Raw genomic sequence first — 20,473 nt, 5'->3', positions numbered from 1 at the left:
GGCACTTAAGCACGGTGACAAATTTTCACGATGCAGACACTGCGGCAGAAAAACACAGTCACATTAACTTGATTAAGACACGGTGACACTTTAGGCATGATGACACACAGATATCACGACATAGACTAGACCAAGGACTAAGCATTCCGTCGCGATATAACCTTGAACGGTTGAAAACGACGTTAAACACTAAATAAAGAAAGAAAGAAAGACCAAGCATTGTTGTCAGTCAGTGCGACGGTGTGTGTGTGTGTGTGTGTGTGTGTGTGTGTGTGTGTGTGCGGGGATATAGCTCAGTTGGTAGTGCGCTGGATTTGTATTCAGTTGGCCGCTGTCAGCGTGAGTTCGATCCCAGGTTCGGCGGAAATTTATTTCACAGAGTCAACTTTGTGTGCAGACTCTCTTCGGTGTCCGAACCTCCCCCCGTGTACACTACATTGGGTGTGCACGTTAAAGATCCCACGATTGACAAAAGGGTCTTTCATGGCAAAATTGCTTAGGCACAGTTAATAATTGTCTACCTATACCCGTGTGACTTGGAATAATAGGCCGTGAAAGGTAAATATGCGCCGAAATGGCTGCAATCTACTGGCCGTATAAAATTTCATCTCACACGGCATCACTGCAGAGCGCCTAGAACTGTACCCACGGAATATGCGCGATATAAGACTCATTGATTGATTGATTAATTGATTGTGTGTGTGTGTGTGTGTGTGTGCGTGTGTTTGGTGTGTGTTTGGTGTGTGTGTGTTTGGTGTGTGTGTGTGTGTGTGTGTGTGTGTGTGTGTGTGCGCGTGTGTGTCATCAAGTTCCTGTAGCCACTGCTTCTGGTGTGCTTGCTTTCCGGCACCCATGCTGCTGTTTTGCGGGGCTTTGCTACCAGCCCCAGGCCTCAGATCTGGAGGGAGCAGGGTCCCGAACCGGCCACGGGATATCCCATCCCGTGGTTACGCTTGCCACATCCCGTGGTTCGCTTGGGCTCACCTGTGGACCCTGCGTAAGTCCGGTAACAATCAACCAAAATACAGCAGAATGCAGTGTCCCCCTTTACCATGCTTATCTCCCGCCACTAACAGCTATGTATTAGGTGTTCCGCCAATCCGTATACCAGGCACGTCTAAATTAAGCCATGTTTGTGAGCTGCTGCTCCAAGTTTTCTTTAAACAGTTCGTTTCCCCTATGGTTGAGGTGGACACCATCAGGGAGGAGGCAGTCCTTGCCAATGTTCTGGTGGTATACTACTTTGCCCTTCTCCTTCAGTATTCGGCCCCTGGCCCTCCGATTGAGTCTTTGACGTGAGTTTTCCGCACCTTGCAGGGTGTGGGCATGCCGCCATGCCAAGCGGGGTAGCATGTCCGACCACACCAAGGTCGCCGCCGGATAGTACGCCCTGATGAAGCAGACAAGTTCATCAAGTTCCTGTAGCCACTGCTTCTGGTCTACCCGGGCGATGTCGTTCGCGCTCACATGCAGGACCAGGTAGCGCGGTGGGGTTCCTCGGATGGTGCTGAGCAGCTTGTTGCGGGCCTGGGGAAACCCAAGGCCTGGCTGTCCCGCGAGCAGTACCGGCAATGGTAGTCGCAGGTCTTGCCGCGTCCTGTCCAGGTGTTGCTGCAGCCTGGTTATGAGGCTGGACCCCACCAACATGATTCCTGAAGCTTATAATGAAAACATTTTTAAGGACCTCCTTTAATGTATATGAAAGTCAATTCACTACCCAACTACTGCGGAGGTGTAAACCAATCCGCCCGGGCCACAAGCGCCCTGGCCCTCAAACAAAAACATTTACACCTGACTAGAACACGCATTCCTTGTAGCGGAGGTGTAAACCAATCCGCCCGGGCCACAAGCGCCCTGGCCCTCAAACAAAAACATTTACACCTGACTAGAACACGCATTCCTTGTAGCGGAGGTGTAAACCAATCCGCCCAGGTCACGTACAAAGACATTTACCCCTGACTAGAACACATTCCTTGTGGTGGAGGTGTAAACCAATCCGCCCAGGCCACATGCAAAATTATATACCTGACTAGAACACATTCCCTGTGGCGGAGGTGTAAACCAATCAGCCCAGGCCACATGCAAAATTATATACCTGACTAGAACACGTTCCCTGTGGCGGAGGTGTAAACCAATCCGCCAAAGCCACAAGAAAAATTATGTACCTGACTAGAACACGTTCCCTGTGGCGGAGGCGTAAACCAATCCGCCCAGGCCACTCGAAAAATTATTTACCTGACTAGAACACATTCCCTGTGGCGGAGGTGTAAACCAATCCGCCCAGGCCACAAGAAAAAATATTATTTACCTGACTAGAACACGTTCCCTGTGGCGGAGGTGTAAACCAATCCGCCCAGGCCGCACAAAAAACAAAAAACAAAAAAAAATTATTTACCTGACTAGAACACATTCCCTGTGGCGGAGGTGTAAACCAATCCGCCCAGGCCACAAGAAAAATTATTTACCCGACTAGAACCCATTCCCTGTGGCGGAGGTGTAAACCAATCCGCCCAGGACATTCCTCAAACCTGGTTAGTGCGGACATACTTCTCCACTGCCTGAGACTCCCATCGCCCTAGTGCCATTATGCGCCTCACCGGAGTGCCATTCACAGCTGCTGTGGTGGCTGCCCCGATGCGGAATGAGTGAGAGGTGAATCTGTTCACTTCCCAGCCCAGTGCCTTCGCCCCCCTTTTCAGAATGGCCTGGAACTGGTAGCGGCTTAGTGGCGCGCCATCAAAATGCTTGAAGAGCAGCCCTGACCCGCTGGGTCTGACTTGTAGATATGCCTGCATGGCCAATACTGGGCAGGCTTCCGGATGCCTCTCTGCCCGGCGCATGCATACCTGCTCCCCTCTCATCGCTTGGTCGGTTTTAGAGCCCCTGATCCTGATCTTTAAGTTCTTTCCCATCACTACGTCTGCGTAACCAATTCCAGCTCTGCCACCTTTTGGGGTGTCACCCTGACCCACAACCTCGCTGTCGCGAAGGAACCCAAAGAATGCGACACTATACGCTGCTGTGAACAACTTCTGCTCAAAAACATTGGCACAGACCACAGGTAATATGCCAATCAACTGCTTAAGCCTCTGTAATGTGATAGGCTTTCTCAGGTCCTGGCGCCTATCCAGCTTGGTCATACCCTGAAGTTGCTTTTTTAACAAGAAGTTGTCTGCGGGATCAGACCATCCATTTAACTTATGTTTAGCCCCAATACCCGCGATGTAAGTGCGGGCGGTGGTGTGCGCTTTTCCGGCTAGCGACAGGTGGGCGACAAATCCCACGACCTGTTGAGGTGAAGCTGGCCAGTCCGACCCCAGGCCGTGGGAAAATCGGAATTCCTCAAACATGCGTATGCCCTGCTTGTATGCTGCCTGCGTCACTGGGGCAAAGGCGGCCGACACCAGTCGCTTTACTTCCGCTGAAGTTGCTGCAGCAAGGCTCTGGGGATCTCTGCCGGTTGGGTGTCGGCGCCAGGGCATAGGGCCCTGAATCGTTGGAACTTGCTGTTGTTGAGGTTCTTGTCTGCTGGCGTGCTCCGCCTCCTCAAACCAGGCCCCCTGGCTGTCACTGTCACTGCTGAGCACGTGGGAAGTCGCAGCTGCGGTCCCTGTCCGGCGCTGTCTTTTGTTCCCAGCCTCCTTCGGCCTAGGCAGCTCCTCCTGCAGCCTTGCCGGTCTCTTCCCCTGGGTTGCTCTACGAGGTCGGCCTCTCCCGGACATGTTACCTGATCAACTAACAGTAACAGTTAAACAATTAGTATATTATTATTAACAATGTTATCAGTTGTTGCCCTGCATACTCGGCTTACTTGTTATTCTTGCTGTTGGGTGAACTTCTAATCTTTGTTAGTGCTATGCCACTAGTGTTGCTAACATTTGCACTCCAAAGCTAGTGGCTCAATGCTACTACTGGCGAACTAATAGGATATTCAACATCAAATAAACAAAGGGAAGTAATCGCTCTTTATGCATGCATACGCATGTGTTATGGGGTAAGCGAGTATCGGAACCTTATCTCCTGGTACCTGAGATAATCACAAGCATTGAAATGAACAAGCTACTTTCATCCTCGATGAATATTCGATGGAATTGATTACTTTACGAATTTCTCGTTCGAACTTGGGCAGGTAAGCTTGTCGGTTTTGGGGAGCAATTCACCACTCTAAAAGCAACCCGATTCCACTGCTTGTCTAAAGTAGGTCGCATGACTCATCACGCGCGTGCCCCCGGCCACAGTGTAATGCTGCTAGAAGCTTACTGCTATTTTTAGCTCATTACGACATTCAGGAGGAATAAGTTCGATAACGTTGCCCGACGGCAGCACTGTCCCCAACATAGGTAGCAGATTAAAGAGTTCCTCTAGTGTAGCGATAGGCGATATCAACTCCAGCGCAAAATCACTTCCAGCGCTGTGGCTGTTAATTGTTAGTGCCAGCCACCCGTTCTGCCACCCCGGGAACAAAGGAAACCAGTCTTCTGTCGACCCACGCTTCCGATCGATTAAGTTCAAGTCATTAATCTACTGACAAAATTCACGATTCTTTCACCTAATAAACTTAAGACTACTGAAGATAAAAAGAGAGTAAAATAGAAACCGTGATCGTCGCTTGAGGATGCTTGGTCGCGTTTTTCCTTTCAGCTTCTGTTGACTGTTGTTCTCGGAAATGTAGATCGAATGGAATAGAACGCCAACTGAATAGCGATAAACCGTTTGAGAATGACTTGTTTGCTTAAGCCCTTCTCAAACGGCTCACTTGCAGGTTGCTTTCGCTTTATCATAAACTCATTTATAGCTAAGGCCGAAATGTATTTGTTCAGACCAGAACAAATACTATTCGTAAGTATCAAAAGCGTTACTTAGTCGCAAACAATGTCTACAGAATAAATCTTATCACCCACAGTTGGAGATTGGGTGGCAACAGACTTAATGTTCATAATGTGATATTTCTTCTACAAGTAGGCTACTCGAAGCAGCTCCGTTGAGAGGTGTACTTGCAAGCGAAGTGGGAGCGGTGAGTTGACCTTCTGAGGACGGGGATCATGTATGTAATCTTGAGCCCACACCTGAGATTATACCCCCATGTTAGGCTCACCTCAAGAAGCGAAAAGAATGCTGCGTTTTTTTCAAGCGCTTTTATCAGTCAGTCGCGCAATGAAAATAACTTTTTATGCTACCGTTGTTTTTTCGTATCGTTAGCAGATCTCAGGGAATCAATTAACATTTCATTCGCATGACCGGTCGGTATTGAAACACGAATGGTTCAGGGGATCACCAGCGGCGAGATTACCAGTGTAATCATTTACTCGGTCAATCTTAGTCTGGAAGCAGCCAAGCGTCTTAACCACAGTACGTCAGTTGGGGGGGGGGGGGGGGGGGGTGGGGACAAAGCTAGGCTGTGCAATCCACTCCCGCGTTCCACCGGTCAGGGAGGAAATGCGAAGTGTTCCCACCTCCTGTCCTGTCCTGTCCTGTTGACCTGGCTTTCTCTGCACCAAAAGTGATAATTTGTGATATCAGTGTGATAGTTGTAATGGGCGGCAAGCTGAACTTTTCTGTCCTGCCGCACTGACATAGACAGGTGCAACACTGGATGATGCTGCATGACGAAGTTAACATTCCAGTAGTTTCATGAAATATTGGAGCATGTATCTTTTGACAACAGCATTTCGGATGCTTGAATTTCTGAGCAAAGTTTAGTTCACATCGACGACAGCCTTTTGGCTAGATATTTTACAAAGAAAACCTGGAATTGTGACATAATGTTCATACAAAGAAGTCTTCCTACGAAACAGAGGACTTATTTTCCTGTACAGTAATCATTCACGGTAGGTCACTTGACGACAAAAGTCAACTATTTGCAACGAGGAGATAAGTAACGAGTGACTTCTGACGAAATAATCCAATGAAACGACGATGGAAGTGTACCCATCCAGAAAACGTGGAAACAAACTACATGAAAGAATGTGACCGGTTTGGACCTGAGAGTCATCGTCGGCCAACAGAAAGAAGAAATTACAGAAGAAGACACAGGAGAAATCAGGACAAGGAGAGGAAAGACTATAAACTAATACGTTCCAGAAAGATGATATTTCCGGTTAGTCAAGAACATCTCAGTGCCACCACCTCGGCCATCCAGCTAGGGACAGGACTTTGACTGGGACTGAACAGGAATCACGCCGATCGTGAGGCAGACGAAAAAGAGACAGATGCCAGGGTGTAAATGAGCCACAAGACCAGGTTTTCAGCAACTTACGTTGAGCAGTCGGGCACTGAAAAAACCCAACTAATCGTGGACATGTGGGACCCAAAGAAGGGGATTTATTAGGCCATTCTCTTGCAATACATTACGTCTCAGCGTGTACATTACCGTGTCTTGGTGCCGACTCATCGGTCGCTTCATCATCGCTGTTGTGCATAGAGGAAGGATGATGCAGGATGGTTTAACGATATACACACTGCACTAACATTGTCGTATTTTTCTAGTCATCTGTATCCGACACGCTGCCAACATTCCGGACGTTTTCATCTGACTTGTGCGTGTGCACAACTTTGGTAGCGAGCTCCCTCTAAGCGGTTTTTCAGTCATGCACTCCTGACTGTGTTGTTCTCTCTGTGACAGTTTTTGTTTTTGTAAACTTGACGGAGAATGTGTGATTGAATTTGCATGCTCGATGTATATTAAATTATGTTATACGACACCACATCGACTCTGCCGCGGATATTTCCATGGTGTGAAGAATTTCACTTTGGAGCGTAACACGACTTGCAAAACTCTGCTAACATCTTACTTAATTTACCATCATTGATATACGTGGCAATAAAAGTCACTCTGGCCAGGATTATACTCTGCCATTGGAGCTTGAGAACAATTATTTTCATGAAATATTGGATCCTGTATCTTTTGACGACATAATTTCGGATGCTTGAATTTCTGAGCGAAATTTAGTTCACATCGACGATAGCCTTTCGGATAGATATTTTACAAAGAACACCCAGAATTTTGACATAATGTTCATAAAAAGAAGGCTTCATATGAAAGAGAGGACTTACTTTCCTGTACAGTCATCACACACAGTTGATCACTTGACGACGTGGTTTAGAGGCTGAATTGTCAACAACCACGGAACATTTAGATCTTAATCGACTCGTTGAATAATTGACACGATTACTTTTAAATGAACGGAACAGTTTTTAAAACTGTTAAACAGAAAAAGAAAGTACAACAAGAAAAGTTCAACAATGAGGGAAGTTACTGCGCGAGAACAATAAGTAATGGCTTGAAACATCGAGCCCTTTTGATCTAAAACAGCTAGCCCCGAGAGTCACATTGGGCCGGCCTGTTTGTGTGTGCGTGTGTTGATGCGGGAAATAACTAGCGCATTAACGCGCAAAGCCTGGTGTCTCAAACCACCCGCTGGCTGGCTATTCTATCAGGCTGCCTGGCTGGCTGTTGCTCCGTGTGAATTCCTCCCACCGCCAAGTCGTTTTTGTGGTTTATTTCGCATTTAGGTCCCAGGTAACATTATGAAGTTTTAATACGATCAATCGGACCTATTATCAAGTTAGTGTATCAACTTTTGAACGAACTGCGCCCAGTAGTTTCCCAGCAATAAGCTGTTAAGTCGAGACAGACACATACACACACAGACACACAATTAAAGTCTGTTGAGCCCAAGTACTAGCGTACTCGGGGATAATTATACTTCTTCTGATCTGTGAAGGCACCACAACGGAATGAGGACTGAGATTTTTCCGTTTATGAACCAGAAACAGACCAAGATGATTTTTTAATAAACGAAACGGTTTTAAAGCTGTGGAACAAAAAAAGGAAAGAACAATAAGAAAGTTGAAGTGCACCATGCAGACAAGTTATACTGCGCGAGAACATTGGACGTTTTTGTCTTCTGATCTGTGCAAGTAACACAAGACAAGCAAGACTGACATTGATTTATCAAGCAGGATTAAAACAAGATGATTTTTCAATAAACGAAACAGATTTTCAAGCTGTGGAACAGAAAAGGAAACGCTAATAAGAACATGAAAACGCAGCAGACGTGAAGTTACTGCAAAAAGAACATTGAACTTCTGATCTGTGCAAGCACCACCAGACAAGCGGAACTGAGATTACTTTATCAAGCAGGATCAAAAACAAAATAATGATTTTTCAATAAACGAAACAGAATTTCAAGCTGTGGAACAGAAGAGGAAAGGATAATAAGAACGTGAAAACGCAGCAGACGTGAAGTTACTGCAAAAAGAACATTGAACTTGTGATCTGTGCAAGCACCACCAGACAAGCGGGGCAGAGATTAATGTATCATCCAGGATCAGCAGCAAGAAGCAGATACTTTCATGACACCCTCTCCACGCTACAGTGCAAAGTGCCGTAGGTAAGCATTAGGTCTGGGGCATAGAGGTGTGCATAAAATCCTTGATAGGCGTTGTTGTTAATGACGTGTGTCGAGGGGAAAAAACCTGCCGTGGCGGGCCTCGGGTTCAGAGCGTTCAACGACTGCCAGACCTGATTTACGCACGGGCGCTAAGAGGGTCCGCTTTCAAATACACCCTCTCACTCTTGTAGACAGTGAGAAGGCATCATTACGTAAGAATAGTATAGTCTGGCACTGAACAGCATCGCCTCGCTCCCTCCCTCCCGCCCGCTCCACATAAAGTACCTGACAGCGGCGGGGCACGACTGTAGGATCCGAGGCAGCTCCGTCTTTCTCACCGCCGAACAAAAACACAGACAAGAAGACAGGCACACAGACAATCAGGCAGAACGGAATCATCACCTACTCCATGGATGTATCTCTCCCCTTCTCTCTACCTCTGCGGTGGCTGTGGCGGAGGAAGAGCAGAGGGGCAGGATAACGTGTTAGCAACACCTCTACCATACAGGCTTTGGTGTCAGTTTTGACTTCGGAGCTGTGGGGCTCAACGGAGAAGAGATTAGTGTGTATGTGTGCTTCAGTGATAATAACCCTTTTGAACTGTTGCTGGATGTCTTAATGGCTACCTGTGTGAACTCTGTCGGAGCTGCTGCTGTTGCTGGCCATGTGTTCGTAGCGGTCACTCTGGTACCGCTACGACCGCACGGCGGGCCCTCGTCGTTTTCGCATCACAACTAAGTTGTCAACCCTCTCAGGTAGGTTGGCTCAAGACAAGCAGGAGGAACGATTTCTGTCAACATCAAAAACCTGTCTATTTTCTTTTTAATTGAGCACGAAGATAACCTGTATACAAACAAGATATGTGTGTTTTCTAAAAGGCTGATGATTGTTCTTGAGATGAATACGTACAGAAATAAAACACTGTTTTAACGTGTTCACACACACACACACACACACACACACACACACACACACACACACACACACACACACACACACACACACACACACACACACACACACGCACACACACGCACACACACACCGGGCACACACACACACACACACACGTGAAAGTTGATATCGTTCATAGTTTTCTTTAGTTTTATGTTGTGCTTCAAATAATCTTCTCATCGAACCGAAACAAATAAATCTGATGCCTAGCTATTTGAATCCGCTGACACGTACACTGAGTTGTATCATGTTATTTTGGAGTACAGGGTTCTGATATGGACCAGTTGTGTTTTTTTCAGTATTTAATATTTGCTGAATGTTAATCAAAGCTAACTCGCTCTAATTAAGCCTGTCGAGAAAACAAAGAGAGAAAACTACCAAGCACAAAATGAAACTTCTTCGCAAGAAAACAAACAAGTTATCAGCATGAAACAAAAAGTGGTCTTTATTAGGCGACCGCGTCAAAATGAAGGGGGTTTAATTCTTACCCGCCATTTCTGTACTCGTATCATTGGACGGACCAAGCCACTATAATGACGAATGTTCGGCAGTATATGAAGCAGTGTGTTCCAAGCCATGTTTTGATAAGGTATTTTTTTTAATTTATTTATCTGAAGCTATAATTGTGTAAACGCGATCTTTCGGGACACATTTCCAGTTTATAAGTATACTGTATTTTACCCCTGGTGCATCTGAGCAAATTACTCTAAACATTGTAACACTTCTATTACACTCAGCGAGGTTACGCCAGGATCAACTTCTCTTGTACTTTTGCTACTGATTGTCAAAATGTGTAATGTTAAACAATTCAAAACCAGCTTCAAAGGACGTCACATTTTAAAGTCGATCTTGAGCCGGTAGCACCCGGAACTGACGGCAGGGTAAAGGTGATGGGTTTCGTACACCAGTAAATTGAAACTCTCAGCTACACACGGACACACTCGCGCGCGTGCGTAATAAAATTTCTTTTATCTTTTGAATTGAGCATATTCTATGCGGGAAAATAGATAAGACGGTAGCGGCGCTGGCTCCAAAACCAGTTTTCGCTATCGGCGAGGGTTCGATCCCCACGTTCGGCGAGGAATTTATTTCCCAGAGTCAACTTTGTGCAGACTCTCCTTGGTGTTCGAACACCTCCGTGTGCACGCATGCGCACTATAAAGAACCCAAGTTGACACCGAAAGTCTCAGGGCTTGGAAACATGAATACACGCATGCAGGAAAACAAAAACTAAAAAAATAGGTAGCGCCGTATACCAGTGTTTAGCCTGGATGAAAAAGACAATGGGACATTTGTCCCCCTCAACCAAATTCTGATGGGGCATTACACATCGTCGAAGGCAAAACGAGCAAAGCAGGCTTGGCGGTCCGAAAATGCTTTTGTCGAAAGATGCAAAATAGTGCTATTTGGTGCCATATGATGATATGAGAATTTGCCAATGTTTCAGGTTAGTGTGTGTGTGTGTGTGTTTGTGTGTGTGTTTTGATCCATATCGCTTCTGTTGACAGTTTCCACAGAGGTAAAAGCGCAAGCACAGATAGTTCGCAGGATTGGTTGAATACTAATGAATTACGCAGTGGTACGTAATCTCAGTGCGCCCTTTGACGCACTGAAGGGAATTCCAATGGGACATTTTGAGATGTTATGCGCAAATGGTACAAGGCGCACTAGTAAATGAAACCCTGCGTATACTGTATGGCAGCTTGCTTTCCCCAGGGAGAAAGCAGCCCGAATTTCCATGAGGGTAACCTGACAGGACTATATGAATCTTATCCTGATCCTGATCTTATCCTTATCCATTCTACGCAATGCCTCGTACAGGCGAGTAAGGCATTAGCAGGAGTCTTGAGACGTACTTTAGACGATCAACGTCAGTCCTCGTTTGAAATCCTTCAGAGGGATGATCAGTCATGCACATACAGACTGACAAACAGAAAGCAAGTCTAGCGAAATATTGATAATCTACGGATCGGTGTGGTGACAGTCACACAAAGTAGGTCAACACGTCGAGCAAGCAGCAACGGTGGCAGTGTGTGTGTGTGTGTGTGTGTGTGTGTGTGTCTTTTCGCGCCTGTCTGTGTGCGTGTGCCGGCTTGTGTGGGTGTGTCTGTGTGTGTTCTGACCGTTCGTCCAATTTCGCCCAAGGCGTCTGTTTCGTTGGTATTAGCACTAAAGCTTTCCTTTGACAATCAGAAGCAATAAAGGTGAAGATTTTCCAGGCCGGAGTCTTCGGACTACCTCGAACATTGCGCAAAACCTCACCGCTCAACCCAAAATAACAACTATATGATGACAGTCTGTCTCGAGTGGGTAACCTTACTTTCTCTTGGCACCGATTCGTGGATATTGTTCGCAACTTTATTCCGCCAGCAGCAACTGCGGCCGTAGTTAGAGACGTTATCTGGTGTCACAAACCAGGGAAAACAAACTCCTGCTTCCATTCTGGGCTTCTTCCGTGTGCATTGTGAAGAAAATTAAACGCGATGTTCTATTTTGAGGGACAAAGGTACAACGTTTACGCATGATGTTACGGCTCCTGTTTATTCGGCGTGAAACCGATTCTTGTTGCCACAGCTGAAAATCGCCAAGCAAACGCTTGTTTTCAGAGCGAATTTTTGTGTGTGTGTTTTTTTTTTTTGGGGGGGGGGGGTCTTTCCTCTATCCCTCCCGTGTAAACGATCGTGTAGACTGCAACAGGTGTGTCCAGGATATAAAATGGAAAAGAGAGCATCCTTCCATAGGATCTTTTGCCGTACGAATTTCGCAATTGGAAAATGATGTCAGTTACGAAATCAATTCACCTGAGTTACCACACTGCACAGGCTGCATCTTGATGGGATGTCTCAAGTGGAGGAATGCTCTTATCACACGTGAAAGGCTCGAGAGATTTGTGGTTGCGTACGTGATCGCTTCTTCGAGAAGGGAGGTACTTTTAACTTTTAACACAAAGAAATGGTGGAGATGGAATAAGGTTAAAGAGGAACTGAAGCTGAGTGCGTCTCACAAGGAAGGTACTTTTAAGTGCTGTTCACATGGCAGACTTGCAACCAACTTGTGACCAACTTTAGTCGTTTGAAAATCGCTTCCGAGTCGTTGAGGCCGAATCGGCGAAAAGTCTGCCATGTGAACAGCCCCAGCGACTCGCGCCAGACTCCAAAACTCAGTTCAGCACTGCCCGACTCGGCCGTGACTCGCCAGCGACTCGCGCCAGACTTTTCTTATCGCGCTTACTGATTGGCTAGCTCTAGCCAATGAGTTATATATGTAGAGAATACTACATGGCTTGCTGTGTCGTACCAGATTTACACGAGTTGTTTTTTTTAAATATTGAACTGCGAGCGAAAGCGAGCTGTTCATTATTTGAAAAAGCAACGAGTGTAAATCTGGTACGACACAGCAAGCCATGTAGTATTCTGTTTATCCTACATACTGTACTTAAATGTATTTTACTGAAAATGTCTTGCAGTCGAGGCAGCTAAATTGAAGACGCTTGTTTTGGAACCTCGATCTCTTCTAAAGCCTCGTGCAATCTATTACGTCAAAGCAAAGAAACGTCACTCTGAAAGTGTGGCGTGACGTGTTAGTTCTAAAGATTCATCGAGGGTAATTAGCGAGCGCAATTTTTGTTTCTATAATGACGTTTGTCTCGGTGACTTTGGCATCATAAGCAGTGGAAAAACAGGTCCTTGCCAGACTTGCTTGACATGACCTCATTTACATGATATACACACGTGTGATTTGAACGATTATTATCTCACGGGTGTCTCGCTCACGTATGTAGGATAAAGACGTATACATCTCTGTGGCTCAAGCCTTCCCTTCTCCGGAAAACAACGAGGACGACCGGACAATCCCGAAAGGTTGCAAGTCTGCCATGTGAACAACACTTTAACAGAAAGAAATGGCGGAGAAGGAATAAAGCAAAAGAGGCACTGAAGCTTAGTGCGTCGCAGATGCCGTTATATAAGAGCAGGTCATGAAAGCACTTTGATAGCCTAATGGCGCAATTTTTCTACATTCAGTGCTTCACGTTTTACCCGACCCAACGATTGTGGGTTGTTTCACCTCGCGCAGTCTGAGACTGTTGCACTTGCGACTTGATGTAGTTGTTGCGCATCTGTGCTTCTATTTAAAATAACCTAAGAAGACAAAGCAAGATGTGTTGGCGCCGTGTTTCAGATATTCTGCTCAAAGAGAGCGCGGAGGGGAACCACACATTTCCTATCTTTCTCAAGTAGATTTTGTGAGCATATATGTTTTGGTGTGTTTTCGTGTGCGGTTCGGTTAGTGTTTGTGTACATACATGTGTGTGGGTGTGTGTGTGTGTGTGTGTGTGTGGGGGGGGGGTGTGTGTGTCCGTGTGTGTGTGTGTAGGTCAGTTGGACATGGATTCCAATTATATATAGGTCTAAATGTCCAGAAATGGGTTGTGTCAAAAGACATCCTGCGTGTCAAAACTATCTGACATTCGACCGGCCTTGGATCAGAATAATGCATCAGATTAAAAATAAGTATGCGTAAATGACTGAAGACGGTGTGTGTGTGTGTGTGTGTGTGTGTGTGTGTGTGTGTTAGTGTGTGTGTGTGTTTGTGTGTGTGTGTGTGTGAAAGAGAGAGAGAGAGAGAGAGAGAGAGAGAGAGAGAGAGAGAGAGAGAGAGACGGCTTGACGCTTTGAGAGTTTATTGTCATCAGCTTTAACAGCCCTTTAGACAAAGGGGATATAATTTACAGAAGAAATAAACATATAACCATCTCTGCAAGCGCACACGCACAAACACACCCACACACACACACACATACACACTCTCTCTCTCTCTCTCTCTCTCTCTCTCTCTCTCTCTCTCTCTCTCTCCGACTCCCACTCTCTCTCTCTCTCTCTCTCTCTCTCTCTCTCTCTCTCTCTCTTGATTTCTTTCACTGTCTCTCTCTGCCACTCATACAAACGCACACGCATGAAAGCGCGCCCGCACTCGCGCTCACATACGGATTCTTCCTCACAGTTGCATCATGATCATACAATAATGCCGTTAAAACTCATAAAATAGTCTAAAAGCATCAAACACAACATTAAAGCTTAAAATATTAAAGAATGTTATGGGAACAGACCACCCATCTGAGAGAGAGAGAGAGAGAGAGAGAGAGAGAGAGAGAGAGAGAGAGAGAGAGAGAGAGAGAGAGAGAGAGAGAGAGATGTCTTTTTCTGGCTTGCTGGCTGGCTGTCTATTTGTCTACCTGGCTGGCTGTTTGTCTGTCTGTCAGTCTGCCTGTCTGTTTGTCTGTCTGTGCGTATAGTAAATCAGACAATAGCCGTTCATGTTAACCTATATTTGTCACGCTTGCAGAGACTTTTTATATTCCCATATCTTTTTCGTCTATTAGTTAATATAGATGTCATAATTAAATGGAAGTAGAAAATGATGTTCCCACATATAGGCCTATAACGTTGGTACAAACGATAAAACAATAGAACCTGTTTCGATTTAATGTCTTCGTCAGCAAACAGAACATATCCACACACAAAACGTGAATTCAGAGACGGACAAACCTCTTCATTTTGTCTTGATGTTTTCTGTTTTATTTTCTTCTGTCTATTATTTCTTCTTAAGTATTTCTTTATATGTACATTTTATATACATATTCTAGATTAATTTGTAAATATATTTCTACTGTATCTCAGGAGCAGTCACTTGATTCTTATTTACAGTCGGTTAATCAGTCTGTGCCAAAAAGGCAGTGAACGGATTTTCTCATTCATCATGCAAAAAGCTGTCAAAAAAATATCAAGAATGAGGTTACAGTGGTGTCAGTAAAGATGTCGGGCAGCAGAAAAATAAGTTAAAAATTGACAGCCAGTGTGATAAAGTAATATGAGGAAAGGATAAAGAAACCACTTGAGTCATCTGATTACACCTGAGTTTCAGTTTGTGGTTGTTTCCGACTTGAAAAACCCTACTATGGCAGCTCAAATAACTATGATCAGTTCAGTTTGAAAGTCATGCGATCTACTCTTATTTTTAATAGGTACAGAAACAACTCTTTTAATAAAATGTGTGCGCATATGCTACATATGCACTTTGGAAAAAGAAAGCCACTTTTCAAGAACAAAATCCGCGTGCGACATTTCGTAAGTAGAAGAATAGAAGGAAAATAACGTTAATAACTCAATAGCATCTGGACAGATAAACTCTGTAAAATGAGAACAAAGTTTTAAAGATGCAATTACAAAGTCCAAAGTTGTGTTGTGAAAAGGAACATTTGACATAAAGATCGGCTGTGTGGCTTTGTTTCAGGAAGATTACGATGCTGGCTTTGGACACCCGGGATATGCTTCTGTGATTAATACATTGTTTCTATGGTAAAGTCTAAAGGTGGTGTGAACAGGTAGAATTGAACTAAAGAACGGGTGTTGGTCGTTGTTGCAGGAAGACTAGGATGCCGACATTGGACACCCTCTGTGTGCTGGTGTGCTGGTAAAGTCCAAAGGTGCTGTGAACAGGCACATTTAAAAACAAACAGATCGGGTGTGCGGCTTTGTTTCAGGAAGACTGGGATGCTGACATTGGACACCCTGGGTGTGCATGTGTGCTCTATAAAGTAAAGTCCAAAGTTGTGTTGTGAACAGGATTATTTGAAATAAACAACGGGTGTGCGGCTTTGTTTCAGGAAGACTATAATGCCGGCTGTGGACACCTAGATATGCTTCTGTGATTAATACCTTGTTGCTATGGTAAAGTCCAAAGGTGGTGTGAACATTGCAAGGTTTGGAATCAAAAAACAAGAAAGGTAGGTTGTTGGAACGTTTGTTATTGACAAAACAATACAGTCACAGATATTTCGACCCAACGGTCTTTTAAGTGAACAGACAAACAAATATTTGATCAAGATAAGTTTTGTGTGAATATTTCTTTGTCTGTTCACTTAAAAGACCGTTGGGTCGAAATATCTGTGAATGTATTGTTTTGTCAATAACAAACGTTCCAACAACCAACCTTTCTTGTTTTTTGATTCTGAATTTTGGAACGTTGGCAGTCTCTTTGTTTTTGGAATTGCAAGGTTTGAACTAAAGAACGGGTGTTGGTCGTTGTTGCAGGAGGACTAGGATGCCGGCATTGGACACCCGGGGTGTGCTGGTGGCGCTGGTCAACTTGATAGTGCTGTGTGTGCTCAGGACTCGAACCCAGGACTTGCCACCACCACCACATCGCGACCCCTTCGTCTACCAGGGACATCACACAGATACCTTCCAAGTCAGCCATCAGCTGCCCGACGGAGTGGAGATGAAGTCGTACTTGTTCAAAAACAGACCCCAAACGTAAGGTTCTTTTTGTATAAACGCTTTCAAAATCATAGCATTTGTGCTGTGCTGGTGCTAGTGTGGGGGTGAGGGGTGTGTGTGTGTGTGTGTGTGTGTGTGTGTGTGTGTGTGTGTTTGGAAAGGACTATGTAAATTAACAGTGAGTAACATTTATTTGCTTTTTTTTTAAATTGGAGATTTTTAACCGTTTGTTTGGTTTGTTTTGTTTGTTCATAGCTCATTTACAGCACTTATCGTAGAACACCTTCTTATAAGTTCTGACACAATTCAGATATGTCAATTTATATCCATGTCCAGGGCTGAACATGTTATTCCCTACTTCTAGCGCTTCGTTACAAGTTACAGTGTAGTCAGACCGCTGTCAGTGCCTTCAGACAAAAAACAAATCTCGACCGAACTTTTTAAATCGCAGTTGGTTAACTTAATGCCGCTTTTACGTCATAATGGTCGATCAGTATCGGATTCAATCAGTCGGCTGTAACCATCTGGACTGGATTTATACCGTGAAGCTAAATTACCGTCACCTTCAAGACAGACAGTGCGAGTTTTTGTTCTTCTTCTCCTTCTTCTTTACACTCTTTCCGCTTCATTTGTGTATGTGACTGAGGCTGAACCGGAAGGGGTCAGGGCAAACAGGCAATGGGGCAGAAGGAGAATGAAGCAAGACCCACAGTTCTTTTGATCACGCCTTCTGGATTCTTGTAGCTTTACGCCTTGCCTGTGTGGCGAAGCAGCTTCCAGCTGTAACCTCTCTACCTGGCCGACCGCAGACACTACCTGTAGGAATTAGCTTTCAGCCCAGAGACAACACAGACGCTGATTGGGAAATGGCCCAGGTGGGAGAAGGAAAGTAACTGAGGGAGTCGAGAGCCGCGGCGGGTAGGGGAAGGAGGGAGTGAAAAAAAGAGGAGGAGGAGGAAGGAGGACAGAGGTTCAATGCGTCGGGTCTGCTTACATTGGCGTCTGGCCTCGAAGATTTACTTTGCCTACAGAGAGTGGAAAGTGTGCTAGCTGTCTTGCCAGGTAGTCTGCAGCCCCGGGGAGTCTGGTGGCCGCACCGGTGGTGGGGCTTCTCGGGGCGCTGCAGGTCACAGCTAATGCGTGCAACATCGCTCTGCTTGCCGCTCCAAGCGCCACCCCTTTCTCCGTGTACCGGCTTCCCCTAATGTCTTTTAAATATGCCTTTTTGTAGAGCATTATACATCTAGCCAAGCGTACATTGCCCCTGTTGAACGCGACAAGAGTAAAGAAGCTTGGTAAGGTAAGCCTATAGCTCTGTTCACAAATCAGTTCAGAGTACGGTCTAGTCTAACGTGCCTTTGTTGAACGCGAATAAAACAAAAACACTTGAAAAGCTTAGTTACAGCTCTGTTTTCTAATCAGTTCAGAGAACGGTCCAGTCTAACGTATGCTGCCCTTGTTGAACGCGACAAGGGTGAAGAAGCTTGCTAAGCTTATAGCTCTTTTCACTAATCAGTTCAGAGAGCGGTATATAGTCAAACGTATTTTGCCCAAGTTAAACGCGACGAGAGCACAAAAAAAAGAAGCTTGGTTAGCTTACAGCTCTGTTCACTAATCAATTTTAAAGCCCGGTCTAGTCTAACATATTTGTTCCCTGTTTAACGCGACAAGAGCACAAAAAAAGCTTGGTTAGCTTATAACTCTGTTTACTAATCAGTTCAGAGAGCGGTCTAGTCTAACGTATGGTGCCTCTGTTTAACGCGGCAAGACCAAAAAATCTTGCCAGCTTACAGCTCCGTTCTGTTCACTAATCAGTTCAGAGCCCGGTCTAGTCTATCGTGTGTTGCCCTAATTGAACGCGAATAAAACCAAAACAGCTCATTAAGCTCACTTACAGTTCTGTTCACTAGTCAGATCAGAGAACGGTCAAGTCTACCTTATGTTGTCCCTGTTGAACGCGAGATGAGCAAAACAGCTTGTTAAGCTTACAGCTCTGTTCATTAATCAGTTGAGAGAACGACCTAGTCTAAAGTATGTTGCTCTTGTTGAACGCGAATAAACAAAAAAAACTTGGTAAGCTGAGTTGCAGGTCTGTTTACTAATCAGTTCAGATAACGGTTTAGTCTATCGTGTAATGCCCTTGTTAAACGCGAATAAACAAAAAAAACTTGGTAAGTTCAGTTACAGCTCTGTTTACTAATCAGTTCAGAGAACGGTCTAGTCCATTGCTCTTGTTGAACGCGAATAAAGCAAAACAAAAATCAACAACTCGGTAAGCTCAGGTGCAGCTCTGTTTACTAATCAGAGAACGGTCTAGTCTAGCGTTTGTTGCCGCATTTGAACCCGACAAGAGCAAAATTGCTTGCTAATATAATGGGTTATTCTCCTGATCTGTGTACCAGTGGAAACCATGTTTCGAATGTGATATTTCTTTACTTACCTGAGACATTTTAACCATACAGATTGATTTCATTAATAAATACTGGTTCCATATAAATCCTTGGCCTGCTAAGAAAGAATTCGAAATACTTGCACATTTTGTTTGTCTACGTTCAGTAAATTACAAGGGTTTCAAAGTACATCACCTTTGTAACATTGAAACCAAAGGTTGTGACATGAATTTGAATACTAACGATTTTAAGAAAAACCTATCTTTTGGTAATAGAATACATTCTGGTTGCCATTCAATATATCTTATGATCCTTTAAAGGAATGAAAAGGCATGTTACAAAATGGTACACAGCTCTAGAGAATAACCCATATATATATATATATATATATATATATAACCGAAAAGTGTCTCAAAATATCGAAGATTAAATAGCCAACCGATCATACATATCACGTTAAATCTCCTTTGACCGTTTTTTCTTGGAATCCGAAACACACATATATATATTGCTAACGTTCCAACAATTAAAAACAAGTCGCGTAAGGCGAAATAACAACATTTAGTCAAGATGTCGAACTCACAGAATGAAACTGAACGCTCTGCTTTTTTCACCAAGACCACATACTCGTAGTTTCGTCAGTCCACCGCTCGTGGCAAAGGCAGTGAAATCGACAAGCCATGCAGAATAGTGCGGTAGTGGTCGCGCTGAGCAGGATAACACGCTTTTCTGTATGTCTATTCTTTTTAGCTTACTGAGTTTGTTTTTAATCCAAACATATCATATCTATATGTTTTTGGAATCAGGGACCGACAAGGAATAAGATTAAATTGTTTTTAAATCGATTTTGGAAAATTAATTTTAATCATAATTTTCATACTTTTAATTTTCAGAGCTTGTTTGTAATCCAAATATAACATATGTATATGTTTTGGGAATCAGAACATGATAAAGAATAAAATAAAAGTAATTTTGGATCGTTTTATAAAAAAATAATTTTAATTACAATTTTCAGATTTTTAATGACCAAAGTCATTAATTAATTTTTAAGCCTCCATGCTGAAATGCAATACCGAAGTCCGGCCTTCGTCGCAGATTGCTTGGCCAAAATTTCAATCAATTTGAATGAAAAATGAAGGTGTGACAGTGCCGCCTCAACTTTTACAAAAAGCCGGATATGACGTCATAAAAGACATTTATCGAAAAAATTACAAAAATGTCTGGGGATATCATATCCAGGAACTCTCATGTAAAATTTCATAAAGATCGGTCCAGTAGTTTACTCTGAATCGCTCTACACACACACACGCACAGACAGACACACACACACACACACACACACACATACATACACCATGACCCTCGTCTCGATTCCCCCTCTATGTTAAAACATTTCGTCAAAACTTGACTAAATGTAAAAAGAGTTAAGATAGGTTCTTGTGAATGTTTCGTTTTGTCT

General features: G+C 44.3%; 2 protein-coding genes across 3 annotated transcripts in view; one reads left to right on the top strand and one right to left on the bottom strand.

The window, feature by feature from the left end:
* Positions 1 to 20,473, top strand: part of LOC138959779 (protein NDNF-like) — a 54,335-nt gene that overhangs the window by 22,742 nt on the left and 11,120 nt on the right. The window contains exons 1-2 of one of the 2 annotated variants that reach the window (XM_070331392.1): positions 8,789 to 9,148; positions 16,439 to 16,660. In XM_070331392.1, coding sequence (XP_070187493.1) covers positions 16,449 to 16,660 — 212 coding nt within the window. In that variant the 5' untranslated portion in view covers positions 8,789 to 9,148; positions 16,439 to 16,448. Of the gene's footprint in view, positions 1 to 8,788; positions 9,149 to 16,438; positions 16,661 to 20,473 lie in introns of those variants that run through there. The other variant, XM_070331391.1, reaches the window with a different exon arrangement.
* Positions 1,300 to 4,326, bottom strand: LOC138956713 (integrase/recombinase xerD homolog). Its single transcript, XM_070328002.1, has one exon. The coding sequence runs from the start codon at positions 3,720 to 3,722 to the stop codon at positions 2,523 to 2,525; it is 1,200 nt and encodes a 399-aa protein (XP_070184103.1). The 5' UTR covers positions 3,723 to 4,326; the 3' UTR covers positions 1,300 to 2,522.

This window comes from Littorina saxatilis, linkage group LG2 (genome assembly GCF_037325665.1).
Source record: "Littorina saxatilis isolate snail1 linkage group LG2, US_GU_Lsax_2.0, whole genome shotgun sequence".
NCBI lineage: Eukaryota > Metazoa > Mollusca > Gastropoda > Littorinimorpha > Littorinidae > Littorina > Littorina saxatilis.
This window is presented reverse-complemented; position numbering and strand designations above follow the sequence as displayed.